The sequence below is a fragment of the Phascolarctos cinereus genome, unplaced genomic scaffold (assembly GCF_003287225.1).
Source record: "Phascolarctos cinereus isolate Bilbo 61053 unplaced genomic scaffold, phaCin_HiC Scaffold_4;HRSCAF=312, whole genome shotgun sequence".
Classification (NCBI taxonomy): Eukaryota; Metazoa; Chordata; class Mammalia; order Diprotodontia; family Phascolarctidae; genus Phascolarctos; species Phascolarctos cinereus.
The window spans coordinates 60513244-60530404 of NW_027555847.1; the positions used below are offsets into that span (position 1 = coordinate 60513244).

At 44.4% G+C, this 17161-nt stretch overlaps 1 protein-coding gene across 2 annotated transcripts in view; it reads left to right on the forward strand.

The window, feature by feature from the left end:
• PLXNA1 (plexin A1) overlaps nucleotides 1-17161 on the forward strand; it is a 312964-nt gene that overhangs the window by 278914 nt on the left and 16889 nt on the right. For both annotated transcript variants that reach the window (XM_020981168.2, XM_020981169.2), the window contains exons 30-31: nucleotides 6740-6952; nucleotides 10313-10463. In XM_020981168.2, coding sequence (XP_020836827.1) covers nucleotides 6740-6952; nucleotides 10313-10463 — 364 coding nt within the window. The remainder of the gene's footprint in view (nucleotides 1-6739; nucleotides 6953-10312; nucleotides 10464-17161) is intronic.

Here is a 17161-nt window from a genome sequence, read left to right on the forward strand (position 1 = left end):
GACAGCAGCGAGGATCAGGGCAGGGAGGGGACATCTCTGAATGGAGATACAGAGCAGTCACAACTGGTTCATCACTCACCCTGATGTCTCAGAGTCAGGGGAGGTGGCGGGGAGGGGATGAGGGGAATCAAACAGACCCCAGCCCCAAGATGTGGGCTCTCTGCATACTAATGGCATCTTTCCACTAATTCTCATCCAACCCACACAGTCCATTTCTGGAAGCAATTTCTCTCATTGATGGAGCTGTGAGAGAGAAAGAAAGAGAGAGAGAGAGAGAGAGAGAGAGAGAGAGAGAGAGAGAGAGAGAGAGAGAGAGAGAGAGAGAGAGAGAGAGAGAGAGAGAGAGAGAGAGAGAGAGTGTGTGTGTGTGTGTGTGTGTATGTATGTGTGTACATGTACCATACGTGACTGTCAGTGTGCATTGGAGCTCTTTATCTTATGGTGTCCAGCTGGCTCTTAGATTCATGGTCTTGGTTAAGAGCTCCATGGATGGGATCACAGATTTAGAACTGGAAGGGTCCTTAAAGGTCATCAAGTTCAACCCTTTCATTTTATGGATGAGGAAACTGAGGCCCAGAGCAGTTAAGTGACTTCTTCAATGCTACACAGCTAATACATGTCAGGGGCTGAATTTGAACCCAGGTCTTTGTAAGTCTTAGTCTTAAGCTCTGTCTGCTACCCTTCTATCCATAGATATCTATCATTTCTAGCTCTGTCTCTACTTTGAGATGCCTTCCATCTCCTAATCATTCTAAGTTCTGAGGTGCCTTCCATCTCTAACAGTCTTTATTCTAAGGTCCCTTCCAGCTCTGACATTCTTTGTCCTAAGGTTCCAACTCTGACATTCTGTTTTCTAAGGTCCCTTGCATCTCTAACGCTTGGTATTTTTAAGGTCCGTTCCGAGCTTTGACCGTCTATGGATCCATGAATTTACAATGATGTAATTTCAACTGTTAGTTGGAAGGAATATTTTGCAATTGGGAGGTCAGCTCTGTCTGACTCATATCCTACCATTTAGGTATCCCTCCTCCCTACCAGTGTAAGGCTCACGATTAGGGGTCCTATATTAGGGTCTGTGCTTCCCAAATAACCCCAGCTAATTCAGAGGAATCTCCCTCCAGCCAGGCCTGGTAGAATAACTCACGTATTCCTGTCCATAGGAGGCTGGGCTCCTTGGAGATTGGTGATACAGAAACGTGAGGATTTTTCTTTGTTATTATTTATAGATTGACCGTCAGCTGTCCCAGTCAGCCGTGGGGATGCAGTCTGTATTCACTGCAGTTGTAGCCCTTGATAATGTCATATGCCACCTGCCGTAGGTGTGAGACTACACTGTGCAAACATGCATCCGTGCTCCTGTCTCCGAGTGTCTGTGTGTGTGACTGTCTCTGGGGAGGTCTCTGGATGCCTGTCTTCCTGTGGATTGGATCCAAAGTACAAGATTGTGTGTGTGTGTGTGTGTGTGTGTGTGTGTGTGTGTGTGTGTGTGTGTATGTGTGTGTGTATGTGTGCGTGTGTGTGTGTGTGTGTGTGTGTATGTACAGACACATGCATGCACATAGAGACGGAAGAGATCTTAGAGGTCTTCGCATCCAACTCCCCCTTTGTTCCATAGATGAGAAAACTGAGGCAGAATGCAGGGTCATACAGGGATTAAGAGGCAGCAAATTTGGATTTGAACCCAGGCCCCTCTGAGTTCCAACACAGGGCTCTTTCCCCTCTACCACACTAGCTGCTTCTATGTTTCCATGTCTATATTGCTTTGTTTTAACATGTTTTATTTTATTTTTTTTGCCTATAATTTCACTGGGATTGAGAAATTCCTTCCACCGATGCATGTCTTCAGCTCTGGGGTCCCAGAGGTTAAGTGACTTAGCCAGGGTCACCTGGCCAGTGGGTGTCCTCAGTGGGCCTTGGATCATAGATCATCCTAGATTTAGAGCTAAAGGAAAACCTTAGAGGTTATTAAAGCCAATCCCTTCCTCTTTCTTTCTTTATTTTTTTGGGGGGAGGTAATCAAGGTTAAGTAACTTGCCCAGGGTCACACAGCTAGTAAGTGTCTGTGGCCACATTTGAACTCAGGTCCTCCTGACTCCAGGGCCGGTGCTTTACCCACCGATTCCCTCTTTTTAAAGAAGAGGAAAACTTAAGCTCGGAGATTTGCCCAGGGTCCCACCAGAAGCAAGTGGCAAAGCCAGAGTCTAATCTTCTGACACCTGACTACTCCACTGACCCCAGATTAGGCACTAGCTCCACACTGTCTCCTGAACCCAGCTCCTCCTGCCTCTGAGGCCAGTTGTCCATCCTCTGGCCCACGCTCCCTTTCAACACGTTTTGCCACCACGGTTCAGTGAATTCCCATAGTTCCTCTACCAAATGGACACCTGTTACTACCCCCTTTTTAAAATGGGGGGACCGAGGCAGTGGGAGGAAGGGAGACATGAGCTCTAGCACCCTTCTAACAGATCTTGTCAAAAGTAAATGAAGCAGCTTCTTTATGGAGGTGGAGCCCAGGGGTGTAGGGTCTTGCACATGTGGTCTAACATGATTTATAGGTTGATTTTTTTTTTTTAGGCAGTTGGGGTTAAGTGACTTGCCCAGGGTCACACAGCTAGTAAGTGTAGGTTGATTTTTTTTTGAAGACTACTTTCCCCCCCCTGTTTTATAAGTCTTTATTGTGAGGGATAGTTTCTTGGATAGGGGAGAGGGAAAGGATTTGGAAAAGAAAGTGATGTAGAAGCAATAATTATCCATTTATGTGAATTTTTAAAATCATGGAGACCATTTTCCTCTCCATTCATCCTTCCCCCCAGTGCCAATTTCTCCCTCTGTCCCTTCTAAGAGCCATTGCTAGACTGAGGATAGGACCCAGTGTGGTTTTGGGGAGGGGTCTGAGGACCCGGAATGGGAACAGGAAGAAGGAAGCAAAGGGAGTGTGGATGGCCCATTTGGTGTCAGGGTCTTAGATTTGGGGAATGATCGGGGCCCCTGGCATGGACACCTGGGGCCTATAGTGACCAGCACTGCATAGTCAAAATGGCAGAGCTAGAAGGGACCTTGGAGATCATGTGGTCATTTTCAGATGAGGCCCAGAGAAGGGAAATGAACCGCCCAAGGTCACACTACCAGTGAGTAGCCGCACTGGGGTCAAGCTCTGACTCTTCCACCATACCTACACTGACTCCTAGGGCATTTACACATGAGGAAACTGAGGCTTGGGTTAGAGGACTGAACCCAAGCCTCTCTAAAAACAGTACTATTCAGGGCAGCTAGGTGGCGCAGTGGACAGAGCTCTGGCCTTGGAGTCAGGAGGACCTGAGTTCAAATCTGACCCCAGACACTTGGCACTTGCTAGCTGTGTGACCCTGGGCAAGTCACTTAATCCCTATTGCCTCAACAAAAAGCAAAAAAAAAAAAATTGAAAACAGTGCTATTCCTGATTAACATTGATATGGCACCTGAGGCTTGTAAATCACATTACATGCTTTATTATACCATTTGCTCTTTGTAACAGGCCTATAAGGTATTGTAGGTCATATCATGTTCATGTGAGGGAAATGAGGGTTGGAGAGATCAATAGACTTGTTTGTTGTGACTCAGCCTCTAAACATCAGGTGGGATTTGAATCCAAGGTCAACGTTCTTTACACCATACCCTGTCTCTTTGACTTCATTTAATGGACTGGCGCTCTCTCTCTCTGTCTCTGGCTCTCTCTTTCTGTCTTCCCCCTACTTATTCCCCTCTTTCCCTCTCCCCCCTCCCCTTGCCTCTCCCTCCCTCCTGCTTTCTCTCTCACTCCCCTCTTTCCCCCTCCCTAGTCACTCTACAACTTCTCCCCAAGGACCTAGGAGTCAGCCAAGGGGCCCTGTGGGAATTCAGAGAGATACAGGCAGTCCTTGGCTTAGAGTGATTTCATTTACAGCGTTTCACACTCACACTTTCCTACCCATGTTATTAATAATACTTCTCTGCCCGTGTTATTAAGAACACCCATGTTATTACTTCCCACACGTTAGGGTACAGACGACATCACTCAGTCAGTTGGCTTCCTCTTACACTATGGCTAAAAATACCAAGTTCTTCAGGTTTCGGGACTAGGGAGGCCTCCCCCCTGCCCTTCCTATCCCCTCTCTCAGGGGCCTTCTTAGCTCCTTAGCCTTGGGCACAAGCTCTCTCCTGGGATCTCTTAAACGTACTTCTATGTGATCATCAAGTCTTTCATTGCAGGGCTTAGTTGAATTAATTTATGGACTGGTAACTTGCAGTAGTGTATTAGGTCACAGGATACAGAGCTTAGAGATCATATAGTCCACCCCCATTTTGCAGATGGGGAAACTGAGGCCCAGAGTGGTTGTCCAACATTACATGGGTAGGTAGTAGTATCTGGGATATCAACTGAAGCCCTCAGAAGTGGTTTCCATCATGACCCACTGCCTTGTACTTCATTAACAAAGAGTTTTGTTCATTTTCTCCTTCCTTCCTTCCTTCCTTCCTTCCTTCCTTCCTTCCTTCCTTCCTCCCTCCCTCCCTCCCTCTCTCTCTCTCTCTCTTTCTCTTTCTTTCTTTCTTTCTTTCTTTCTTTCTTTCTTTCTTTCTTTCTTTCTTTCTTTCTTTCTTCTCTCTCTCTGTCTCTCCCTCCCTCCCTTTCCTTCCTTCTTTTCTTCCTCCTTCCCTCATTCTTTCTTCCCTTCCTTCCTACATAATAGACCCTGGGTCCCAGCAGCAAGAAGAGATCTGGTAGCAGATATGAATAATAGTAAAAATTCACATTTCTATAAATCTTGCAGGTTTACAAAGTGCTTTTTTTTCCTTCTTTTTGGTGAGGCAATAGGGGTTAAGTGACTTGCCCAGAGTCACACAGATAGCAAGTGTTTCTAAGTGTCTGAGGCTGGATTTGAACTCAGGTCCTCCTGACTCCAAGGCCAGAGCTTTATTCACTGCACCACCTAGCTGCCCCCCCTTTTTAAAAAATTTTTGTTTATTTATTTGCTAGGCAGTGGGGTTAAGTGACTTGCCCAGGGTCACACAGCTAGTAAGTGTCAAGTATCTGAGGCTAGATTTGAACTCGGGTCCTCCTGACTCCAGGGCCAGTGCTCTATCCAATGTGCCATCTAGCTGCCCTACAAAGTGCTTTTCTTAAAACAACCCCTGTAAGTAAGGTAGTTTTAAGCATTTAAACTATAGATGAAGAAGCTGAGGCTCTTAGCAGTTGACTATATGGCTTGCCCACAGGTCCAACAACTAATGAATGTTTGAGGCAAACATCAAAACCCATGTCCCCTAACTCCAGGTTCACTAAACTATGCTGCTGCTTTCAGTCAGAGGTTGAGTCCTTGGGTGGTCTTGGACTAGTACGTTCCCCTGTCTGGTCCTGAGTTGCCTTAACTGTAAAATGAAAGGCTTCATCTGAGATCCTCCCATGAGCCTATGATATTGATTTTCAGGTGCTCTAAGCCAAGAACCCGATATACCTCCTACCCAGAGTCAAAAGCAGTCTCTCAGAGTGTGGGTGGAACTGAGCCTGCAGGTGGTGACAGGTCCGGGAGAGCTAACTGGAGTTGGAGAGGCACAGGGAACCAGGCGCCTTCTAACAGGTGGACCCACAGGACTCTTACCTGGCCAGAAAGGGTTGGCTGAAAGAGCCCTCCCTGTGATACCTTTAGAAGGTGAAAAAGTGAGGTCGTAGGAGCAAATAAACTACTTACAACAAAATGGGCCAGGAAAATAAAATTTCACTTTGTCCTTGCCCAGAAATGTATGTTTAATTCTGCAGCTTATGTACATCACCTCTCTGGTGGGAGCTGAGAATCACATTTTCATGTTCAGTCCTCTGGACTTATGGTTTATCCTAAATCAGAGTTTTAGTCTTCACAGTCTGAGCTTCTTGTGTCCTTTTCAGCTCTATTATCATTCTGTCCTAATGTCCCTTTTATCCCTAACATTCTGTGTTCTGATGTCTCTTTCAACTCTGTCATCATTCTGTTGTCTTTCAGCTCCAACATTCTGTGTTCTAGTGCTCTATTGTTCTATACTGTCTAATATTCTGTTGTCCATTTCAGCTCTAACAGTCTGGGTTCTATTGCCTATGTCCACTCTAATACTCCCTGTTCTATTGTCTCTTTCACCTCTGTCAGCATTCTGTTCTGATGTCTCTTTCAACTATCATCATTCTGTTGTCTTTTAGCTCCAACATTCTATGTTCTAGTGCTCTGTTGTTCTGTAATGTCTAATATTCTGTTGTCCATTTCAACTCTAGCATTCTGTGTTCTGTTGCCTGTTTCCGCTCTAACCCTCCCTTTTCTGTTGTCTATTTCAGCTCTATCATCATTCTGTTCTGTTGTCCATTTCAGCTCTATCATCCTGTTCTATGTCTCTTTCAGCTCTAACATTCCATGTTCTAATGTCCCTTCCAGTCCTAACATTTTGTGTTCTACCATTCTGTGTTCTGTTGTCCATTTCAGCTCTAACATTGTGTTCTGTTGCCTGTGCGCTCTAACGCTCCCTGTTCTATTGTCCATTTCAGCTCTATCATCCTGTTCTATGTCTCTTTCAGCTCTGACGTGTTCTATTGTCCGTTTCCGCTCTAACTCTCCATGTTCTGTTGTCCCTTTTGGCTCTAAGATTCTGCATGTTTGTTTCATTTTAGTGCTTGGTTCCAATGGAGAAGCCATGTTTGTGGCTTCCTTTCTTGGGTACCCACTGACATGTCTCCCTTTCTTCTTCTCCTGCCCCTCCTCAGCCTACCTCTGCGCTTTTGGGTGAATGTGATCAAGAATCCACAGTTCGTGTTTGACATCCACAAGAACAGCATCACGGACGCCTGTCTGTCTGTGGTGGCCCAGACGTTTATGGACTCCTGTTCCACCTCTGAGCACAAGCTGGGCAAGGACTCTCCGTCCAACAAGCTGCTATATGCCAAGGACATCCCCAACTACAAGAGCTGGGTAGAGAGGTGAGCCTCGCTTCCTCTTGTCTGGGAGGGATCCTAGGGTTTACTGACCCTGCCACCTCAGGAAGGTGGTGGAGCACCTCGGATGGACCTGGCCAGGACCCCTACTTGGTCCCCAGTCTTTGAGTTCTGGTGGCATGTTAGTGAACAGTGGATGGATGTGCAAGTTGGAATGATTTCAGGGCCCCACAGAGCTTTTGTATGTGTTTGTGCAGTGGTGTGTTTGTGCAGTGGTGTGTGTGGTCATGGGTGCACCACCATGTTGTGAGTGTGTATCTAAATGTTGCTCTGGCCTTGTGTGCTTGTGTATTATAATCTTGTGTAGACATGCATTTTCCTCTTTGTTGTTTCTATATCTGATTCCTATGTGCTAGTGTGGGTGTGGTATCCACTTGCACCTGTGAGGGGTGTGTTGTAAGTGTGTTTACCTGAATGCGAGAATAGGGTGTGAAGAGTCTAAATATTCAGGTTTGAATTGCATTTTGAATTCTTACTAAATGATGTGTTAATATACAAATTGCTTCTTTTCTGAGCTTCAGTTTCCTTCTCTGTAAAGTGGAGTACTTGCATTAGTAACCTGCAGAGGCATCGTGAGTAAAGATATTAGGATGGGGTGTTTTGTATATAACCTGGGTTTGTGTTTCGTTGTAGAAGTGTGTTGTGTGGATGTCTGGGTATATGCTTGTATGTGGTGGGGAGGGAAGGACAAAGAAGCTGCTGGCTTTGTTCCCATTGAACAGACTTCACTGAGGTCTGCCTCATCTGCCGCTCTCCCAGTTCCCATAGAATACAGAGCTGGGCCACTTGTCCCAGCCCACATTTTCTCTTCAGCCCCAGAAGGCTGAGTTAGGTTTCTCCTGATTCTCTAGGGTGGTCCCACTTATCAAGAAGGTGAGGGCCCCCCACCAAGTTAAGGAACTTGCTGTCTGTGGTCCAGATTCTGCCCTTGGAGGAGGGGTAGAGGAAGGTGGCTCAGAGGATGAAACTACCCTGTGTCTCTGGTTAAAAAGCTGGTTGTGCTTTGTTTAAATGTGGTGCCATAAAATATAATCTCTGGAACAATGAAGCATAGCCCCTTTAAGAGGTGGGTTTGCCTTGACTCCCAGGTACAGATGAAAAATGAGATTTATTCTTTTCCTGGGTCCTGGGTTCCTTTCAAAAATCCCTAAATATTTTAATCCATGACTTAAAGGTCTCAGCACCTGCTCCCTCTACCTCTGGTCATTCTAAGGCTGAAAGAGATTCTACCTAATGCTAGCCCCAGAGCTCCTGCCCGGTGCCTCGTGGACCTCTGCATTGGTGGCTTCCTCTCTTTATCTTGCCCTATGCCTCCCATCCTCTTGAAACCAGATGTGCTTTCTAAAGGGTTTATTTGTAAGGGAAAAGAGTAAATTCAGGGATAATAAGGCTACAAGTACGTAAAAGAAACTGACCCAGTATGGTATGGGTGGTTCACAGATTTGCCAATCTCCACTAATACTGCTAAGTCACAGACGATCTCTTCTTCTAGAGCCTTGCCCCATGTGGGGCTGCAAGCCTCTTCTGCCTTGTTTGGACTTTATGGGCTCATTAAGTCTCTCTCCCTCTCTCCCTCCCCCTCCACTCACTCACACTCTCTCTTTTTCCCTCCCTCCCTCCCTCCCTTTCTCTCTCTCTTTCTTCTTCCTTCTCTCCTTCCTGTCTCATCTTCTGTCTCCCCTATTTCCTTTCTCTCCTCTCTCTCTTTCTCTCTCCCTCCCCCCCACCCCCACCCCTCTTCCTCCCTCTCCCTCTCTCCCTTTCTCTCTTTCTTCTTCCTTCTCTCCCTTCTCTCTCTTCTTCTCCCTCTCCCCCTACTCCCCCATCTCTTTCCCTCCCACCCCCCTTCTCTCCCCCTCCCTCTCTCTCTTCTCTCTCTCCTCTCTCTCCCTCTTTTTTCCCTCTCCCCCCTCCTCACCTTCAGAACAGCTGTTAACTTTGCTTAGTTTTGCTTATCTTAATTTTTACCACGTAGACTCCTCTGAGAGAGGAGGTAGGGAATGAGTGTATCTATAGTTCCTACTATGTGCTAGGCACTGTAGTAAGCACTTTACAAATATTATCTCATTTTATCCTCACAACCACCCTGCAAGATAAGTGCTGTTATTATCCCCATTTTTACAGTTGAGGGAACTGAGGCAGAGAAAGGCTGACTTGCCCAGGGTCACACGGCTAGGAAGTGTCTGAGGCAGCATTTGAACTCAGGTCTTCCTGACTGCAGGCCCAGCGCTCTGTCCACTGTAGCACCTAGTTGCGTTAGCTGCCATGAGAACTGGCTAATAATTTTCTTTCTTCCCCCTCGCCCCAATCTAACTAGCACTCCCCACACCTAGTAGTCAGATAGTTTTCTTTTTTTTATTAATTTATTTTGAATTATCAGCAATCACTTCCATAAGCTTTTGAGTTTTAAATTTTTCTCCTTCTCCCCACCTTCTTCCCCAAGACGGCATGCAATCTGATATAGGCTATACATATATATTCCTATTAAACATATTTTCACATTAGTATAGTTGTAGGTAAGAATTAGAATCAGTAGGAAGAGCCAGCAGAAAAAGGAAACAAAACAAAACAGAAAGAAAAAAATAGCAAATAGTATGCTTCGATCTGCATTCAGACTCCATAGTTCTTTCTTTGGATGTGGACAGCATTTTCCAGCCAGATAGTTTTTCTACCAGCTCTGTAAAAATGACAGGTACCTGGAGAGGTAGTGTGGCAGAGTAGATAGAGCTGACCCTGAAGCCCCCTGCGTCCTGGTTGTCCCTCTGACAGATACTGACCTGCCCCAGGCAACTGTCGGAAGTCTTTTCCTTGGACCTGCCTGCAGGTCGGGAGTTTCCTCTCCTTGCTGCTTTTTACGCTAATGAACTCACAGCTAACCAGGTATAAAATCCTAGGGAGTTGGAAGGAGCCTCAGGGACTCTCTGCTCCATCCCCTCATTTTACGAAGGTAAAGTAAGCCCAGAGAAACTGTGTCCCTTCCAAGGCCACATGTGGCACAGCCATTAGCGTGCCCAGAGCTTGTACGTCTCCTCCTATCCTGCGTCTCCTCTAGTAGGCATACGTTGGGTTTGGAGTCAGAGGGCATGGGTTTGAACCTGGCTTGACCGTTGACAAACCATGTAAACCCCCTGGGCCTTATTTTCCTAATGTGTGAAATGACACTGTTAAGTTTGCTTTCCTCTCAGGAGCTGATGATCCCCCGTAGGGACAGGGATTTTGAGTTCAGATCTGCAGTGACTTAGTCACTTACTTGACCCCACGGACTGCTCCCTTGTGTCCTCTGTGGGCCCCAGAGCTGAACAGTCTTTCTCCACCCGTCAAACTCAAACTCTCGCCTTCCCACAGGTACTACTCAGACATCGCCAAGATGCCTGCAATCAGTGACCAGGACATGAGCGCCTACCTGGCGGAGCAGTCGCGGCTACACCTCAGCCAGTTCAACAGCATGAGCGCTCTGCATGAGATCTACTCCTACATCACCAAGTACAAGGATGAGGTATGGAGCCACCTGGGCCCTGTGGAGAGGGCTGATGCTCTGGGCTTCAGTTCCTCCCCCTTCTTGTCGCTGTGTCCTGTCCATTCTAGCTGTCAGTGTCTCCCTTTCTCTCCACCCTCCCAGACCTCACCTAGACCTGTGGACTGTGAGGTATTGGGAGAACGGCCATGGAGGCCAGCATAGCTGGATTGTAGTGTGCGTGGAGGAGACTGGAACGGTGGGAAGGCATTGCCTCAGCTGGGGTGTGTGGGAGTGGACATAGGTGAGGTCAGCCAGTGTGAGCAGTTGTTAATCATATTGCCCTTTAAGGATGTCCAGGGAAGGGCACCCAGGATGGCCAAGAGTCTCAAATTCTGGGCATATGAGGAGCATCTGAAGGCATGGGGGCCTGGTTACTGCGTTAAAGTATTTGAAGGATTCTAGATGACCCCCAAGGGCCCTTCCAAGCCTGGGATTCTGGAATTTGGAGCTTGCTCTGAACGTTTGCTGTCCTCAGAGGAAGGTTCTTAGGAATCTTGGGTGACCCTAGTAATGCTTATACAAAGATAATCTACCCAACAGAGCAGAAGGTAGGGGTTGAACTAAGTCTTGAAAGAAGCCAAGGTAGAGGTGAGGGGGCAGATGAAGAAGCAACATGTAAGAGAACTGGATCTTCATTCCGGCTCTGCTGTTTATTTAGGTGGCCTTAAGTAATGTCCTCACTCACTCTGAGCCTTAGTTTTCTTCTTTGTCCAAGGTCCCCCAGCCCTGGCATCCTCTAGATTCTGGTTGTCCCCTGTGGTCAGACATAGGATAAGCTCACACGCCAGTTGGAATGCCCCCCAGGGAGCAGCACCCCATCTGCTGTCATTTGGACTAATTAGCACCGTAAACCACTCTTCAAACACACTCCTAGAAATCCCTTATTAAAGCCATAAAATAAACAGCCACAATAAAAGATATCTCGCCCACAAGACTGCAAGTCTTTACAATTGCCCATAAAACATGACCGCTGTTGTGCTCCCGGATGCCGTGTAGCAAGGAGCACAGGCTTTCTCCCTACAGAGATCTGCACCCAGCCTTGTCCTTGGGCTCTGTGTCTTGAGCCTCCCTTGAGGCCTGAGAGGAAGGAAGCTTGTTCTCCAAGGACAGGACCATCAAGAGATTTGTCGAACTTACATTCTTGGGTTTTCGTTTTTTGTTTTTTTAAAAGATTTTATTGATCGCTTTTTTTCCTTTAGAATGTCGATGTCGTTTCCCAGTCTACTGACCAACGCCCCCTCCCCCAGTAACATTAAAAATAGTTAAACAAAACCAGCCTACAAGATAGCCAGGCCAGAGAGTGTGCAATATTCTGCACCTGTAACTCCCTCCTCCCTATCTCTGATGAGAGGAGGGAGGTGTGCTTCATCATCTGTCCTCTGGAACTCATTTTGATCATTGCATTTAATTTGAGTTGCTTTTTAGCATTATTTTTATGAACATGATTGCATTCACTGGGTATATTGTTCTCCTGTTTCTACTTTCTTTGCCCAGTATAGTCAGTTGAGACAGTTTTTTCCAGGTTTGAATTCTTCGTATTTGTCCTTTTTTTAAATGGAAATAATATTTGATTATATTCACATGCCACCATTTATTCAACCATTCTCTGAATCAGAAGCACCCACTTTCTTTCCAGTTTTTTTCTACCACGAAGGGTGCTGCTGTAAATATTTTGTTATGTTATTGGTCTCTTGTCTTTAATCACCTCTAAGTTCATGTCCAGTAATGGAATTGCTAGGTCAAAGGGTATGAGCAGATTAGTTCTCATGGGACTCTTTTCCAAATTGTTTTCTAGCCAGTCCACAGATCAAGCAACAATGGTTTTTTTTAAATATAATTTCATCTTTTTCAATTTAAAATAAAAACCTAGTCTCTTTTTCCCAACTCCTCTGTCTCCCACTGAAAACCAAACCAAATCCTTGTAATAAATACACAAACACACATACACACACACACACACACACCCCCAAGCAAAAACTTTTGTATTAACCATCTCCAAAAATATATGTCTCGTATTTCGCCCGCGTCTATCACCACTCTGACAGGAGGTGGGTAACATATTTCATTATGACTTCTCTGGAGTTACAGTTGGTGATTGGGTTGATCAGAGTTCCTGTGAATTTCAGAGTGGTTTCTCTTTACGAAGTTGTTGGTATTGTATAAATTGTTTTCTTGGTTCTGCTCACTTCACTTGTGAGATTAGTCCATAGTAATCTTCTCAGGTGTCTCTGAAACTGTCCCTGTTCTTATTTGCTATGGAGCAATAGTATTTCATTGTATTCATATGCCGTAACTTGTTCAGCCATTCCCTAATGGATGGGGCACCCCCTTTGTTTCCAGTTCTTTTCCACCACACACAATAAAAGGCTGCTATAAATATTTTTGTCCAGATGGGTCCTTTTCCTCTTTCTTTGATTTCTTTGGGCCTAGTAAGGTATCCTTCAATAACAGTGTACTTGTGTGCCTGTCTTCCCATCACCCTTTCAGCATCAGCTGTTTCTATCATTTATCATCCTTGCCAATTTGATGGGTGTGAACCAAGATGTAAGAATTGTTTTAATTGGTGTTTTTCTTATTATTCGTGCTTTGGAACATTTTTTCATGTGGTTGTTGTTCATTTGCAAGGGCTTAGCTTCAGTGGGCATTTGACCAGCTGTAGGCTGAATCTTAAATGTACCCAGCGCCGCTGAGATGCCTCTACCCTGGGGGGCCCATACATACAGGCCTGGCGCAGGCACGATTCCTCTGTGCTATTTTTGTGCTTTTTAAATGTGGCCTGAGGGTCCTCATGTGTGAAATGAAGAGTTCAGTATAATAAAAACAGGCAATGGATGTGAAATCGGGAGACCTGGGCCCAACTTAGCCCATGACCTAGCTTATGTGACATTGGACAAGTCACCCAAACAGGGTGAGCCATGCTTCCAGTAGCATGGAGGACTTGGGGTAGAAAATCTGTAAGGTTCCTTCTAACTCTGAGATTTTGAGTTGCTTAATTCACATGTTGATTAGCTCTATTTTCTTTTTGCTGTTTCTTCTTCCTTTATTGTGTATGTGAATTAGCCATATAGATCCCCAGCTTATCTGACTGGGAAGGCTTCCCAAACGAGGTGAACACTTACATAGAATTCTAGGATTTCATGGTGGAAAGGAGCCTCAGAGGTCGTCTTGCCCAACCCACTCCTGAACAAAAAAATCCCCTTTATAGTGTTCCTGACAAGGGTCAGTCAGTCTCTGCCCTGAGAGCTTACTCTCTCCTTTTGGAGAATTTTTTAAACCCAAGTGTGAAACTACATTTATTCCTCTTAAATTTCAATGTAGCCTAGTAGAGAGAGAGAGCAAGCTGGCCTAAGACTCAGGAAGACCTTGGTTCAAACCCTGCCTATGATACATAATGACTGTGTCATCCTCAGCAAGTCACCTTAACCTCTCAGTGCCCCAAAGGACTTCTCCAAGGCCATAGGCTGTGAAGTAGTAGAGGGGGGTGTCCTCAAAGCAAGTTCTTTATCCACAGTGAAATCATAGATCTAGAAACTACTCCTCCACACCTCCCTGCAGGTCATCTTATTGGACCTGGCCCAGTCATATAGCCTGTCCAGATTTTTATTGGATGTTATCCAGCATGTTAGTATCCCTCGTAGCTTTGTGCCATGTGCAAATTTGAAATTTAGGACATTCTATTTCTTTATCCAAGTCATCAATAAAAACATTGAACAGCATGAGCGTAGATCACTGGGGCATGCCACCAGAGACCTGTCAGGTCAGCATTGGGCCACTGATGACTAGTCTTTCGATGATAATGATGATGGTGATGATGGTAATGATGATGATGGTGGTGATGGTGATGGTAATAATGATAAACATTTATATAGCACCTACTCTGTGCCAAGCACAATGCTAAGTGCTTTACAAATATTATATAATCCTCACAACAACCCTGGTAGCTAGGAGCCATTATAATCCTAATCTTACAGCTGAGGAAAATAGAGATTAAGTATCCAAGGCCATGCAGCTTGGAAGTGTCTGAGGCTATGTTCAAACTCAGATCTTTCAGTGCTCTATCCACTGGACCACCTAGCCGCCTTTAAATGGATCTGGCCATTCAGACAGTTTTGAATTTACTATTGTTTAGCCCACGTTTCTCCATTCACCCACAAAAACAGAATGAGAAATTTTGTCAGGTCCCCCTACTAAAACCTAGGTAAGCTATAGCTACCACCTTCCCCTAAAACTGCCAGGATAGCAATCCTGGCCCAAAAAAGGGAAATGAGATTAATTTGGCAGCAGCTTCTTCTTAATGATGCTGTGCTGGTTCTCTGGGATCACTGCTTTTTTATTAGATACTTTCTAGAATTTTCCAGGAATCAAAATCAAGCCCACTGTACCATAGTGTGTAGACTCCATTCTCTGTTCCCCTCACCTCTGCCCTGGGTATTTGCTCCTCAGTCCTGAGGCCCCTCTACCAGGCTCGAAGTTCTGCAGGAGATCACTGGAAGTATTGTGCAATGATATTCACCAATTCTTTCATTATCCTTGATTGTAGATCGTTTGGGCCTGAACCCACTGAGTCCAGCGAAGACTTCCCTTATTTCATCTCCCTTGTCTCAAGTTTCGTTTCCCTTTTATAAGTGATTTCTCTTCTGTTCTTCCTCATCAAAAGATTATTCTCCTTGACACATACACATAAAAAATAGAAACAATATAAGGGTTGCATTGTTCTCCCTTTTCTCCGTCTGCCATTAGGATAAAAATAGTTGCTCTAATTGATAGAGCACTTTAAGGTTTACAAAGTGCTTAACGTATATTATCTCATGACTGAAAGGGAAGGAATGACAAACTCTTGGCCAGGGATGGAGTGTACTGACGAAGACAGGGAAGAATGTATTTGTCAGTACCTTGTAATCAAAAGGGCCTTGAAATAAAAGGGGTGGGGGAGGGGGGAGCATTGCTTATGTTCATCTGCTGAGCTGATACCATGGAGGAGTTACACTCAAGGGTAAGAAATAGTGATTGGGGTACCCAGAAGTTCACAGAAGACAAAAATCCAAGAAAGGAGCCAGTCATAAAGCCCATGGCCTTTCATGTATCTGAAAGTTTAAGCAACAAGCAAGAGGAAGTGAAAGTCCCAACTGAAGGGTTTGAATTTAGCCTTGTTTGGTCCTTACCTCTAAAACTTGATGGAAAAAATCCCATGACTTGAATATGTAGAGTAATGGTGTCAAACTCAAAGAGAAAGTGGGAGGGGTGGAGCGGACACTAAATCACACGTAAGAGTCCCTACCAGCCACATCTGGACTTAGAAAACCTCATGTTAACATTATCGATGTTTTATTGTATTTTTATTTATTTTGTTGAGTATTTCCAAATTACAGTTTAATCTGGTTCAGGCAGCAGTCAGGACTGTTGTGGGCCACATTGCAGCCATGTTTGACTCTTCTAATGTAGAGAATCTTTAAACCAGTGTTTACAGAAAGCCAACATGACCTTATCAAGAACAGGTCATGCCAAACTAACCTAATTTTTTTTTTGACAGGGTTTCAAAACTAATAGATCAGGGAATGTTCTTGGTGTAGTTTTACATGGATTTTAGTAACACATTTAATAAAGTATTTGATAATGTATCTTGTAAGTAGATAGTTTATTTTTTTAACCTGAGTCAAGAATTTTATATTTATTCTTCTTAAATTTCCTAATAAACATTTCATTTGATAAAGTACCTCCTACTATTCTTATAGAAAAGATGGAGAAATGTGGACTAGATGATGATATAATTAAATGAATTTGGAACCAATTGAGTAGACTCGAAGAGTAGTCTTTAATGGTTCTGTGTCAGCTTGGTAGGATGTTGCCAGTAGAGTGCCCAGGGGAACCATCCTTGCTTGGCCCTTTTTTTAATTTTACTTTTTTTTTAATTTTACTTTAATTTTATTTACTTATCAATGGCTTGGGTAAAGGCCTGGGCTGCATTCTCATCACAAAATTAAGCCAAAACTCACCTAATGACAGAGTTAAGATCCAAAAAAAAATATTTATTAAAAAGTTCAGTTTTATTGATTAATTTTACTTTTCTATAACGTTTATTTCTGATTGTATCTCTTCTTCCTCCACTACTCAGCAGGCCATCTCTTGTAAAGAGATAAAAATTATGTAAAAAGTAGAGGACCAAAAAAAGTAATTTGGTAAGAGTAACCATTTTTAAGACTAACTATTTTTGTCATTATGTGCAGTGTTAGCCCTCCTCTTCTGCGAAGAAGCAGGGAAGGACATTCTCTTGCCTCTTCTCTGGAGCTTAGTGTGGGCATTATCATAATTATACAATTCAGTTTCTTGTTTTCCATTTATATTGTTATAGTCATGATGTATATTGTTTTCCTAATTCTGCTTACTTCATTCTGCAATATTTCATATAAATCTTCCCACATTTCTCTGAATTCTTCATGTCTATCATTTGTTATGGCACTATAATATTGGGTTACATTCAAGGACCGTAATTTATTGAGCCATTCCATTGTTGATGGGCATCCTCTTTGTTTCCAGTTCTTTGCTGCTATGGAAAAAGTGCTGCTATGAGTGTATATTAGTATATATGTCTGGCTTTGTTGGGGTGTATACCTAATAGTGGGATCTCTTTGTCCAAGGATCCATAAAGCTCTTGACAGGCTAGACTCTAGCCACTACAG